General features: G+C 43.3%; 2 protein-coding genes across 5 annotated transcripts in view; one reads left to right on the forward strand and one right to left on the reverse strand.

Annotated features, from left to right (window-relative positions):
* Positions 1-265: 265 nt before the first annotated feature.
* Positions 266-7575, reverse strand: ING1 (inhibitor of growth family member 1). Its single transcript, XM_030201550.1, has 2 exons — positions 6979-7575; positions 266-1852 (listed from the first exon to the last, which is right to left on the reverse strand). Exons 1-2 carry the CDS (start codon positions 7112-7114, stop codon positions 1149-1151), a joined length of 840 nt encoding a protein of 279 aa, XP_030057410.1. The 5' UTR covers positions 7115-7575; the 3' UTR covers positions 266-1148.
* Positions 7576-7709: 134 nt separating this feature from the next.
* CARS2 (cysteinyl-tRNA synthetase 2, mitochondrial) overlaps positions 7710-13983 on the forward strand; it is a 263903-nt gene continuing 257629 nt past the window's right edge. Inside the window, exon 1 of one of the 4 annotated variants that reach the window (XM_030201547.1) lies at positions 7710-7783. Coding sequence is in view for 2 of the 4 variants with exons in the window: in XM_030201544.1 (XP_030057404.1) it covers positions 9938-10155 (218 nt within the window). In the remaining 2 variants the exon portion in view is untranslated. Of the gene's footprint in view, positions 7784-9117; positions 9137-9716; positions 10156-13983 lie in introns of those variants that run through there. The other 3 variants (XM_030201546.1, XM_030201544.1, XM_030201545.1) reach the window with 3 other exon arrangements.

The raw sequence follows: 13983 nt of genomic DNA on the forward strand, positions 1-13983 counted from the left end.
AAGAAGTATCCCAACTACACTCTTGTCTTCACATCTGTGCCTGCTGCTGGCATTTACCTGCGTAAATTATGCCATACACTTCCTCCCTGCTATTTTGAATCTTCCCTGACAAATCATATAACGCTCCTAGTATAATGTTTCGCTTCATGTTGGATAAAGTTCTGCTGAAGTTTCTTGAAGTAACTTTCATGCACGGTTTCATGATCAAAATACAGAGACCCTTAGACTAGTACATTATGTCAAAAGAGGCAAAGTAACTGTCCAAATAGGTTGGCATTTATTTAATATCACATATTACAAGAGGAAATGCACATGGTTATACAACAGCATTTGTCTGCATTTCCATTATAATACAGTTAAGTGCAATACCACTTAAAAATGTACATTTATACATCTTATACAAATTAAACACTGCTACACTATTATGTGACAGTATAAAGCTTGATTTGTTTAAATCTGATTACTAAACCACATTCTTGTTAAATATAAAATGTACTAGTTTTAAAATGGACACTGTGGTACCTGTCCCGTTATATAAAACTACCATGTAAAACTGTAACCATTCTCTTTTTTTAAAAAAAGAAAAAACCCCTCCAATTCCTCTAGTTCTACTGAAACATTTTATATTAAACTGTTATACTGACACACTAACTGTAGCAAGTGCCATGTTTTACTGGGATTTTTAGTGTTATACTGTCATGAGTTCTGAACAAATGAAACAAAGCAGTGTCATTTAAACATGAGCTGACTTCATAGTTTTGTCAGTTTGCTGGAAAAGTGGCTAGCATTCCTTCAAAAGAAAAAAAATGAAATCCTTTAATATGTTTTACACTTTTAATGGGCAGAGTGCTATTAGCACAAAGATTTTCCATCCTTATAAAAAGCAGAACTAAATAGCATTTATTAAAGTAGCTGCACTTTTCAAGGTTTTAACCCACTAACCATTTGCTCTGTGACAGCTGTTCATTGTTTAAAACCCAAATCTTCTCCCGCCCCCTACCAAAAAAAACAAACTCTGTTGTCCCTATAACAGGAATGGTTCAATGACTTTCTTTAAAAATATATTTTACAATTCCTGCACCTCAACAAAGGTGACTGACAATAAATACACTATTTTAATGACTACCATTAAAATAAATGGATATGCATTATCTGTTATAAGCCCTCTCTTTTTTAGATTTCTCTAAAGCTTTGTCCATAGTTTTCTCATTCTCCCCTCGACATTTAGGACAGTACCATTTGCCCTTGGGTTTGTGATTGAGTCCCACACAAGAGAAATGAAACCACTCAATGGGGCACTCGTCGTTATCACACCCAATCATTTCTCCATAGGACACTTGATTACACAAGCAATAAGTGGGCTCATTGGGGTCTATGGGGAGATCTGCAGGGGAGGCCTCCCTTTCAGCTTTGGCCTTGGATCGTTTCTTTTTCTTAGATGTCTTTGCTTTCTTCTCCTTGGGCGTTCCGGAAGCGAGGTCGTCATGATCATGATTGTTTGACGTGTTTTCTCGATTTTCGTTATTCCTTTGCCTTCGTGACCTTTTATTGCTGGGCTTCTCAGTCTGTGTGATTGTCTCACACTTGGACTTTTCTAGGTTGATTTTTCCAGCGTTGCCAGTAGTGTCATTTGTCTCTTGGCAAGTCTCAAATAACTCAATGTGGCTGTCTACTTGCCTGGTTCTGTTCTCAACCAGTTCCACCATCTGACTGACTATCTGAATCTTCTCATCCCCCAGTTCTTGACTGCGAATAAGAGCTCTCTGAATGCAATGTAGCAGTCTTCTCTTCTGTACTGTGTCAGACTCTCTTTTGAACTTCTCGTAATATTCATCCAGTTCCTTTAAGATCTCTACAAGAAGAAAAGTATTTAAAAGTTGAAAGATCAGTATATGAAATACTCCAATACAACACAAAAAGGTAGAACATTTTAATGTGACTAAATAAAATCTGCATACGTCTCACCATAAAATTTAATGTATAATTTTAGCAGCTTTACTGATCCTGGAGAAAGCTAGTCTTTGTAGGCTGTAATAACTCTTAAAAGAAAACAGGTCTTGGTATACAAGCGTTCAAGACCACATTTTTCAGATATAGAGCAAAGTCTCAAAAAGTTAATCCATTCTCCTTTTTTTGGTATTTTTTAAAAATTACAGCTTTCAAAGTATCCTTTAACAAGCACTTTTGTACATAAAACATGCAGCATTCAGTTACAATATTATGGTTATTTGTGCTACTGCTAAAAAACAACAAAAAACACACACAGGCACGCCTGCCGCAGCACACATTAGTCAAGCATGCCCCAAACCCACCCCTGGTGTCTAGCGGCACCCACCCTGCCCCCACATATCTGATCCCCCTCCTAATATTAAATAAAAATGGTCTGGTGGTTTTGTGACCTCCTTGCTCCCTGCCCCCAAATTCCCTGGTAGTATAATAGTCTCCCCCCCCCCCCAAGAAAACAAACCCTGGTAGCGAGACCACCACCCCTACTCTAGCCCCCCCCCCCCCAACTCCATATCTCAAAAATGGCAGCACCCTGCCCTGTGTATTCTGGGATGCACCATACAGGGTCTGTCTACCATATAAGGGAACGCTTTGTACATTCAGATCCCACCGATATCCCTTGGGATTTGGGGCCAGACAATTAACTCTCCACTGCCTCAGATATAAACTTAGATTGCAAGCCCTTTGGGACCTAAGAAATATCTTCTGTACCCAAATTAACTTACCATGAGTTATTACCAAAAAAGGCATAAGCTAAATCTAATATCCTTCTGCACTTGATATAGCACAAAATCCAGACGGTTGAAATTGCCAAGCAGCAAAGTAAGAGGCCAAATAGATGGTCCCTATTCAGCACCTCCTCTTCGGCACATATAGCTGGTCTATGCTTTACACAGCATACACTTTGCACATAGCACTTCCTCCTCTTCCCCCTCCCGAGAATCATCCTTGGAGTCCTTGCAGCTTCTGATGCAGCTTTTAGTATATTTAAGACCTTGCCCCTGTTTACGCTGCCTGCTTTGCAAAGGCTAGTAGTATGCTGCATGACAATTTTCAAACTGCAGGTTTACCTTGGGCTTGAAATATGAATATTTAATGGGGGTGGGGGGCTTAGAACATTTCAAAGATTTTAAATTACTTAACTTTAGATAATACATTAAGTGAAGAAGTCTGTGAATTAAGTTATTTTACCAACAGAAAAGCAGAAAACCTGATATGAGAAAGGTGGTGATGGTGATTTGGGGGGGGGGGGGGAGGGGGTGGGGTGGCAATAGCTTTATATTTGCTGTCACAGGGACAAAAGAGCAGTAGCCAAGGGCACGCTCACCATTAAGAATTTGAATCCCCAGTTTCAACTGTACTCACAAAAAAGGGAAACTCAAAATTGTTTTGGAGGCAAATCAAAGATTTGTATCTTCTTTTGTACTGAAGCGTACAATTAGTGCTTTAGCTTTACAGGTCCCAAAGAAAAATAGCAGCAAAGAATCCTTGTTGACTACTACCTTGAGGAGTATGTCATATGAATTAGCCCCACTTAGAGGCTAAAAGTGCTTTGAAAATATGCCTCTTAGTTGCACAAATACCACTCGGTTCAGCACTGACATACAGATTTAAGCATGTCAGCATTGAACATCAGTGTGGTTGCCAGTTCTTCAGAAGAATTGTGCCTGGGCACACACTCAGGCACAATCCTCCTGCAGAAGAAGTTTGACAGGTCTGGTCTTTTCTCCAGCCCGGACCTGTCAAACCTAAAGCCCTGGTGGTCCGGTAGACCTCCAGGCCCTACCCCCAAGCACAAGGGCCCAGAGGTCCTGTGGACCCCTGAACCCCCAGATACATAACCCCCCCCCCCCCACCGCAAACACACAGAACCCTGGTGGACCAGTGGAATCCTTGCCAGGCCCTAACTGACCCCTCCCCTGAAAGCTAGCCCTGGTAGTCTAGCCCCCCCCCCCAAAAAAAACCCCTCCTCATATGTTCAAACAGGAGGGTCTTGCACTTCTTCCCTCCTCCTGTGGGTGTCACCCTGTCCTACTCTGTGCATCCTGGGATGTGCTGGGCAGGGCTTAACTACCATATAATGATGCACCAGGCAGGGCAGGGTGACACCATTTGGAGGGGGGGGGGTCCACTGGACCTCCAGACCCTTGTGCTTCTGTGTGTGTGTGTGTGTGGGGGGGGGGGGGGGTGGGTCTGGAGGTCCACCGAACCTCCTGGCCTTCACATCTTGGTGTCGCTGCATTCCTACCCAATGTCCTGGCAAACCCTAATGCCAGCTCTGAGCTGGTGCAGGATTTGCCATGGGAGGAGTATCCTTGCTTGATGTGCCGCCCGCTGAGCATCAGGGAGGCATTCAGGAGACCCTCTTTTGCATGAATTTGCGTTCAGAGCCAGCAAGCTCATTATTTCACATGCTCGCTGGCTCTCAACATTGGGCAGTAGCAAATGTGGGCACTAGTCTGGCACTAATGGCCTCTAGTGCCCACATTTGCTTCTGATTATCTGCACATTAGTATTTGTTAGAACTTAGTTGGCAATTTACCAAAATAAGACTACACTATAACACTAAAATGATTATTTATTCAGGTATTTCAGTCACTGGCACCAATTTTTTTTTATTGCGGCAATAGCAATGCCCCCTCTCAGGCACAACTTGTTAGTCTAGAACTCCAAACATGGAATGACAGTAATGCTTTGCTAACATAAACCCATCACAAGGTAGGAAATATTCATATAAGTAGGCCTTTGTTATTGGTTTATTGAGATTTTATTCATAAGTGCTTCCTCTATATGTCCCTTCTGACATAAAAAGTGTTGCCTAATAAATCCTAGTGACCATTGAACTGTAATTCAAAAATGTTTTTAAAAATAGTATTTTAAGTTCGTTTTATTACAAAGACTATACTTGCACATTTTGAGAAAGCTTTGTTTTTGGAAGGAAGATAAGGACCCTTTCTTATTGCACTTAATGACAATGGTAGTTTTCCCTCTCTCCACCCCCAGCTTATCAAAGATCTACTACATATTTCGTTTTCAGAAAAATCTAAAACGTCTAAGAAGTTAACTTGATGGACCTTCATCTGCTGCAGGGAACGAAAATGCTGAAGCTTTGAAGGGCACGCACTTAGGGGAGGAGCAGCTCGGATGTGGACCATCCCAACAATATATAACCTAAAGAACAAACCAAAAGCCTGCGAAGGGAAGGATACATATGCCGTTTCATGTACAGCATGAAGACTTCCCATGCAGCAGCTACTAGCAGAGCCTCAGTTACTTTAGTCACAAAGCAAAAAATAAATAATATCACAAAATAATACTTTCACCCAAACGTCACTGAGGACACCCCCCACCAACCGAAAAACGTATTCACAAACCACCGCAACCGAGGCCGGGGAGGAAGTCACCAACTCTGTCACACCCAGGAAATTGCAATAGACCATTGTTCTAAAAACGGAAACAGCCCACCGTCTCATACAGGCCTCCCAATTGGCTCACTCGAAAGCTTTTAAAAGGTTAGTAGCCCACCCCCTAGGACCGACACACCAATCGACATCAAGAGGCAGTCATAATCCGAAATATACAAATAACAAGTGGGGGGGGAGGGAGAGAGAGAGAACAGCAGAATCATACATTCAAGAGGAGGAGTCTTTATGCGTCACAAACAGGACTCCGGCCAATGGGTTGCAATATTAAAACGAAGGTCAATGATTGGCGGGTTGACTTGCTATATGCTAATGAAGTTGCATATAAAACGTTTCTGGCGAAAAAATATTCTTTAGTTAAGCGCGGCAGGCGCAGTGTAGATAGGTTGTTAATGGTTCGTTTATCACATACTTCCCCAGACCCCAGTCTTACGTTTTTTTAACTCCTTTGGAAGACTTTTTTTCCATAGGTACCTAGATATTTCACCGCCTAACATGTACAATCGACGTTTTAAAACGATTCGGACCAAATCTCACGCCTTCTTTTATCTTTCTACATGTATTTTAAATAAAGTTTCCACACCCTAAACCTATTTTCCACAAGGCTCAAGCTGTTATTTTTACTCCTCCACAGCCTCCCAGAACAGATAGCATCTTTTCCAAAAAGAGACAGGAAACAATAAAAGCGAAGGTGTCAGTTCGTGTATTTTCCTGTTCTAAACACCATAGCGTTCCGGGAACACAATATTAATCGGGATTTTTGTTGTCCATGTGTGTCCACTTTAGAAGGAAACCACCCCCTTCTCTTTTTTCCCCACTAAAAACAAACTAAAGCTAATCGCTAACATTTCAACAAAAAAAGGGGGACTTTCGGCAGGCTCCTATTAACAAGAAATCTAACTGCAGCCGACAGACAACATAACATACATTATCCACTATCCTTAAATCCCATTTTATATAACATCAAAAGACAATGTAGGATTTCTCGTACCGCAAACCGATTTACTGTATGGGGGTGGGGGGGAGATAATCCTATGAAAAGAAACCCTGCCCACCACCAGCACAACCTTTTCGTTACTAGCGGCAGTACTACAGCCATAATGAATACTGTACATTCCTAAATGTGCTGTAATTTCTCAGTCTGTCCAACAGTTTCTTCTCCTACAAACACACATTGCTCCTTTTGTGCCAAACCCTGATTTATCTCAGATCTTGCTTTCCGGCATCTTCTCCCCACCATAGTTTCATAGAAAGAAAAAAAAAAAAAGGAAGAGTATGATTAATAAAAAGAAACAACAACAAAAAAGGACCTTTTGTTCCGCCCTCTGACAAGAGCCAACGCTGCAGGACCACCCCTAGCCTGTTACTGAACAAATACAGTCTCGTACCCCAAAAAATTCCCAAACCAACAGAACAGAAATAAAAACATTAGTACTGTAGCCCTGAAAAATAACGTGAGACGTAGCTATCTGCAACTACGACCGCCGCGAGCAGACAAAGATGAGTCTGGAAAGCTAAAATGTAGCTGGCCGGCCGGGCAGCCGCTTACCTTGATATTTAGCGTCAATTTCCCTCATCAGGGAAACATTTCTCTGTAGGTCGAAAGGCAGCGATTCGATTGAATCCAGGTAGTCCTCCACGTAGTTCACAATGTGAATCTGCTCTCCATTCGCAGGACTCAGCATCGTACCAGCAGCCGGAGGTTTTTCTCTTCAATCCCCGCTTTTCTTCTTACCTTCAGACGTGAAGTTTCCCCTACCCGCCGCTGGATCGCGGGAGCCAGAAACCTTACATCTGCCTTCCTCTGTGTGAAGCAAAGCAGAGAAGAGCCAGGGACGGACACCTCTCGCGGCAATAAGTCGGGCAAGCTTCACCAACAATTGACTGAATGGCTGTCTTTCCTGGGCAACTCAGGAACACGGTTGTACAAGAGAGAAAAGAGAGAGAGGTGGTGGGTAGAGCACAAATCTGCCCTTCTAAGTGTCCCTAGACAGGAAGAAAAGACTGATCGAACCCAAGGGCACTCGCTGTCAGCAGTTACTCGATTCTTCTTCTTCTTTTTACCTCATTTTCCCCCCAGAGAGTTTTAAACGCAATCTCCTACACTGCAAAAGCCGCACTCGATCCAGCGTGGAAAACCCAAATACCAGTTTCAAACACTTGGGAAACATTCAGCCCCGCCACTCATAGCGCATGCGTAGCGCTCCCAGAGAGCTCATTTGCATATACACACCCCCTTTCCTCCCTGGTTGTGTAGGGTGTCCTAGTTCTGTTCTGTCTCTCGTCCGATAGTAGGCCTGAAGCGATTGGACTAAACGTTCGCATGTTTATGTAGACCGAAAAGGGTCAAGGAGGTAACAAAAAAAACAACAACCCCAGAACAAACTTTACTTCCACCTGTATTCAACTGCTTTTACCAACTTACACTCTTTTTTTGACAACTCCTTTGGTAACCGTGCATGCTAGGCAGTGCCACTGCAAATAAGCAAAGCAAAACGAAAGCATAGCCTTTGCTTCCCTGACTCAGGCTCTGCAACTGTAACGATATCATCAATAGTAATAATGGCGTCCCAAGCAGCCAATCGAAGGCAGTATTTTCTCTGCCATCCAATCGGATATGGAATGACGGAAGAAACTGGGAAAGTGCTGACTGCTCTATCTTTATAGCAGACAGGAAAGTAGCAAGAACCTTCAAGAAACTACGCTTCCCAGGGTGCCCGGAGTAGCAGTACTCAGCGCGCGCTCCTGGCTTTTTAGCATTTTCTGACGTGGCCGGGTTCCGTTTAAAATGTCACCACCATACTAAGGGGAGACCAGTGGTAAAGAGAAACCATGGCGGCTGTCTCTTCATGCACATGCTGTATAGCTTGATTCAGAGCTTCCTGCACAAACAGCCTCGCTGTTAGTATAGCTATGCCATATGGTAACGAGACTAGACCAACCTTCACTGCTTGAGTAGCTGTGGGAAGGTGGAGAAGAGGCAGAGCTTAATTGGCAGACCAAAAAGTGGGCTCAAACGGAACGCTGTGAGGCGCGATACTCGCACTGCTATCATTATGCTGTTATGTTTGGATGAAAAGGGGCGCGCGTGCGTGGTTCATGAAGTGAAAAGCGCTGCGCGCGAGACATGGCCTCGCGCCCCGCACTTCATGGAGGAGGCGGGGCGGGTGTATTATTTAAGCGCCAGCAGCTGGGTGCCTTTGCTGCATGAGTAGTAGCACTCCTACTTGCTCTCTTGTTTTTGTTCTTCCAGCACCCCCCCCCCCCCCCCATGGTTCAGGGATTTGTAGAAGTCGCTGCAGTAGCGAGGGTTTCTTCTACAACAGCTTATATGAGGAGGAGATCAGCTTGCTACTCGAAGCTTTTGAGAGAAGCATTGACAGCGCTTGCCTCAGTCTAGTCGACGGCGGGTCTTTCTTTCTGGCTCTAGGGCGGCAGTTGCTACTCGTGTTCCAATCATCGCTGCAGGCGCTGCGGTTGCCATGGAACCGTTGGAAAGTTTCCCCCCCCTCCCATACTGCGGAGAAAAGGGAGAGCCACCCCCAGGCCAGCCGACAAAGCCTTGCTTCTCCGGATGCAGAGCGCTGTCTGCTGCAGTAGTAATCGCTTCAAAAACGATTATTCCCCCTGCTCGTCATATTTTTTTTCTTGGTGTTATAGAAATATGTGGCAGCACAGCAGTTACCGGAACAGTTCTGGGTGAAGTGGTGAGATTTACAAGCTATTAAAAAAGAGTTCTCATGAAATGTATAACCCATACCCAGAGAAACAGAGGGGACCGGGGACAAACGATTTCGGGACCCAGTCATTTTCTGTCATGGCTTCTTCTCTACTCCCACACCACTATTCTATCTTTGGATAAGTGTTTTGTACGGCTCGGATCCCGTACCATTCCACTTTTCCCCCTCGCTACACCTTAACCTACCACTATAGGAGATTTAAGGTCACAGTTAAAGAGGGCATTTTACGTTGGCAGTCTTGGAGCTAACGTTATGTATTGTATACCATGACGTATTCTCCCTTCCTCTTCAAAAAGTAGCCCGCGTACACCATGCCAGTCTGTCTTCCTGTTCGGCAATCGGCAGGGTGTTCCCTCCCTCCCCCCGCTTCAGTTCTGTCATTGCATTTCTGTTGTCGCTGCAGTGTGTGTATCTCAGGCTGTTGTAGGTACAGGCGAAGAGAAGGGGGAGGAACAGCTGTCTGTGCGCGAGTCTTGGCTCCTCCTCTAGACAGGTTGTTACTTTCCTAGCCTTGGCTCCTCCTATCTCTTTTTGACGCTGTCAGGAGGGTGGATGTATGCACTGAAATGTCAGTGAGAGGCCGTTCTCTTCTGCAAACCGACCTCCTTGCTGCAAACTATGCTGAATTAACAAACAGTCGCAAAACGGTGCATTGGCTGGCTCTAGTTGCTGTCGCGGTTGAACGCGTGCGGCGACTTCCGCTGTAAAACCCGCCCTCCGGCTGCTTCCGTTCCTACTTGCACGCCAAGTCGCCAAGACGCCAACGCCATGCTTATTGGGATGTTGCGCCCGGGCTGCCGGTTCCTTAGGTTTGCTGCTAACAGGGTTTTAGCTAGGAGCACGGCGGCGGCTTCGGGTGCCGAATCTGTAGAGCTGGGCAAAAGATGGATCCTGCCTACGGGCCATGAGACGGCAGTACAAATATACAATAGTCTAACGAGAAGGAAAGACCCCTTGATATTGGCTAATAAAGGAGTAGCAACCTGGTCAGAGACTTTAATATTATTTTTTTCAGTCTGAATAGTATTAACCGAACTATATTATTATTCCGGTTAAGTGAAGTCTTGTTTAAGTTGTTTATAGAAAAAAACAGTGCAAATTTTTCTTTTTTGGGGGAGGGGGGGCGTGGAATTGTGTGTTTAAAGTTAGGTTGCCAGTAGTTCATTTTTTCTTTCTAACTAAAGATCCTTTACAACTTGTGCTTGTACTCTTAACTAAGAGTTTTCAGTCAGTATTGGCAGCCATAGGCTGCTTTCCTGAGGCAGGTTTGCTGTGTCTAGAAATACAATGCATTCTGTGAAGTAACCTAGTATGTTTAAAGAGCCTAATTTAGCAATGATTTTATTCATAATCGTCTCATGTTCCTGAGATCCAGAGAAAATTTGAAATACTTGACAGTTAACAAATACAACAAACGATCCTTTTATCCTATGGGGGAAATATGATACATCTTAAATACGTCTGTGGTATAAATGTAAGCCCTTTTTTAGTCGATAAAGGGGGTAGATGCCGGGGTAATCTGAGATGTTTTTTCCTTAGGAAAGGGTGGCGGATGCATGGAAACGCCTCTCAATTTGGAGGCAAGAACTTCATCTGAATTCAAAAAAGCATAGGCCAAACAGAGGAAAACAAGGGATTGCAGACCTTAATAGTTAATATGGATGGGCACCCTGCATAGACTGGCCTTTATCCCTCATTCTTTTCTCTTTCAAATGTTTATTTATTTAGATTTTGCTCACACCTTTTTCAGTAGCAGCTCAAGGTGAGTTACATTCAGGTACTTTGGATATTTCTCTGTCCCAGGAGGGCTCACAATCTAAGTTTGTACCTGAGGCAATGGAGGGTTAAGTGACTTGCCCAAGATCACAAGGAGCAGCAGTGGGATTTGAACTGGCCACCTCTGGATTGCAAGACCAGTGCTCTAACCACTAGGCCACTCCTCCACATGTCTTAATTTAAGTCTGTGGGCCTTGATATAAATCAAATTTCTGCATTGTTTTCACTATATAATAGACTTTTAGGGGGAGAACGCGGGCTGGAACACCGGCAATGCTCAATACTAACAGCATGTAAATTATATGGATGCTGTTAGTGTTTGAGCATTGGTTGGTAAAGGGATCAAAACATTCCTGGCATATGCTCTGTGCGGTAGGCGCAGCTATCGTGTGCATGCGCAGTGAACAGGTACTGCAAATGCTGGCTGGGTGGGGGGAGGGGAGGAGGATCGAAATAAGCAGAAGTGTGATCTCTGGCTTAGTCTTATTTTCACAATTGCCTTGGAGTGAGGTCTTCTCAGATATCTTACTGGCTGATGGGGCAGAGAGAGGGCTGTAAAAGTCACCCTGCCCTAATGACTAAAACCTACTGCAAGCTCTGGAGCTGTCGGTAGGTTTTAGTCTTTAGGGCAGGGGTTTTCTGTGCACTGTTTTGCACAGAATCGCTAATGACTCATTTTAATACTAGTGAGCTCATTAGCATAGGACTTTCAGTCATTGCTTCAGTGCACGGTAAAGCAGTGCCTAAAAGCTTCTGTACATTAGCTGCGTAATAATGTTTCATGTAGACTGACTAAAGCCAGTCTAAACAAAAAGTTGCAAACCCAGTTTGCTTTGAGCATCTGCCCCTTAGTTTGTCCAGCTCTTATGTAGGTTAAGTATCTGTTCACACTGGCCCTTAGCTTGGACTTCCTCTAACATTGACTCTATAAAGCACCATAAGTTATTTGAGCTCTCCTACTTTTTGGTGTACAATTTTGGTAATCTATGACTGCAAATGTATTTGTTCTTGGGGAGTCCCTAATAAATATGAAATTTGCATGCAAGTCTTTCATGCATATGTTTATTGATTGACTGGTTTATAGTCCTCAGATCACAGTTGGCTACTCAGGAGCTGACTATTCCCTTCCTCTTTCCCAGGCATTGGTACCACCTTGGTATAAATGCATGGGAGGTGAACGTCTTTCAGTTGCATGATAGATTTACATATACCAGGTCTCAATGTATGCATGTCTCAAACATATTTTATTGCATGAATCCAAAAAACCAAACTGGACAGGTGTACCTTTAGTTGGTAAACACTGCATATGCACCCCCCCCCCCCCCCCGGACCAGAGGTTCTTAAGCCAGTTCTCAGGACACACCCAACCGGTAACACAATACCCAGTGTACCTGACAGTAACTCACTTTGAGCTGCTACTGAAAAAGGTGTATGCAAATCCAAATAAATTTCCATAATGTGCTATATGTGGGTTTACCTAAAAAGGAGCTACAGCGTGTTCAGAAATGCTGCTGCTAAATTAGTGGCCAAAGCAAATCTTACAGAGCCTAAAAAATGAAATAATTTTGTGTGCACTACCTCCACTGCATTTATTTTTTATTTGTTACATTTGTATCCCACATTTCCCCACCTATTTATGGGCTCAGTGTGGTTTACATAGTACCAGAGAGGCCTTTGCAGGCTCCGGTGTGAACAAATACAGGGTGATGTTGTGGTAAGCTCAAGTTCATGTGGCACAGCCATATTAGGGAATCGGAGAACGGAAGAGTTGTTATGTCCATTACGTGCTTTAGTTTGGTTGTGTTGCAGAGATTAGGCATTTCAATTGGATTGGTAGGGTATGCCTTTTTAAACAGGTTGGTTTTTAGTGATTTCTGGAAGTTTAGGTGGTCGTACATCGTTTTCAAGGCTTTTGGTAATGCGTTTCATAGTTGTGTACTTATGTAGGAAAAACTAGATGCGTAAGTTGTTTTTTATTTAAGTCCTTTGCAGTTTGGGTAGTGCAGGTTTAGATAAGACCGTGTTGATTCGGATGTATTTCTAATTGGTAAGTCGATCAAGTCTGTCATGTAACTCGGGGCTTCTCCGTAGATGATTTTGAGGCATATTTTCAAAGCACTTTGGGAGGCTAAGTTCCATAGGTTTCTATGGAACTTTGGGAGGCTAAGTGCTTTGAAAATGAGCCTGTTTGTGAACCAGGGTGCAGATTTTGAAGGCGATGCATTCTTTGATTGGGCGCCAGTGTAACATAGTAACATAGTAGATGACGGCAGAAAAAGACCTGCATGATCCATCCAGTCTGTAGTTTTTCGCGTAGGGGTTTTGCAATTTTGAATCACGTTTTTCCAAATATGAGCCTAGCTGCCGTGTTTTGAATGGTCTGAAGTTTCTTTATGATTTATTTATTGCATTTGTATCCCACATTTTCCCACATTTGCAGACTCAATGTGGCTTACAATAATATATCATAAGAAGCGCCAATGAAGAGTAGATAAACAATTGGTTACATAAAGAACAAGTGTAACATAATGGATATAATCAATTCAATAAATCAGGAAGTAGGTTATCAAGTAAATAGTGATGTGCTAGAGATCCTATTATTGATTATTATGGTAAGTCTTGTTAAAAAGGAAAGTCTTTAATGATTTTCGAAAGTTGATAAGGTCGCGAATATTTTTCAAATCAAGTGGTAATTTGTTCTTTGCATCCCGCATAGATTCCATTGCAGTAGTCTACATGGCTTAGTATCATTGATTGTATCAAGTTACGAAATGTTTTCCTCGGGCAGAATGGTTTCACGCGTTAAGTTTCCACATTGAGTGGAACATTTTCTTAGTTGTCGATTTCACTTGGCTCTCAAGTGTAAGGTTTTGGTCAATTGTAACGCCGAGGATTTTCAGGCTATCTGAGATAGGGAGGGTGTAGTCCGGGGTGTTTATATTTGTGGGTTTGTACATATTGTATTGGGGTGAGAGGATTAGACAGTGTGTTTTTTTCAGTATTGAGTTTTAGTTGAAATGCATTTGCTCATGAGTCCA

Source organism: Microcaecilia unicolor, chromosome 4 (assembly GCF_901765095.1).
Source record: "Microcaecilia unicolor chromosome 4, aMicUni1.1, whole genome shotgun sequence".
NCBI lineage: Eukaryota > Metazoa > Chordata > Amphibia > Gymnophiona > Siphonopidae > Microcaecilia > Microcaecilia unicolor.

Bases quoted from the DNA above. Each gene is read 5' to 3' on its own strand.
- ING1 (XM_030201550.1), bottom strand. From the start codon at position 7,114: ATGCTGAGTCCTGCGAATGGAGAGCAGATTCACATTGTGAACTACGTG. The intron at 1,853-6,978 runs GTAAGCGGCTGC...TTCTTCTTGTAG, and splicing joins AATTGACGCTAAATATCAAG to AGATCTTAAAGGAACTGGAT.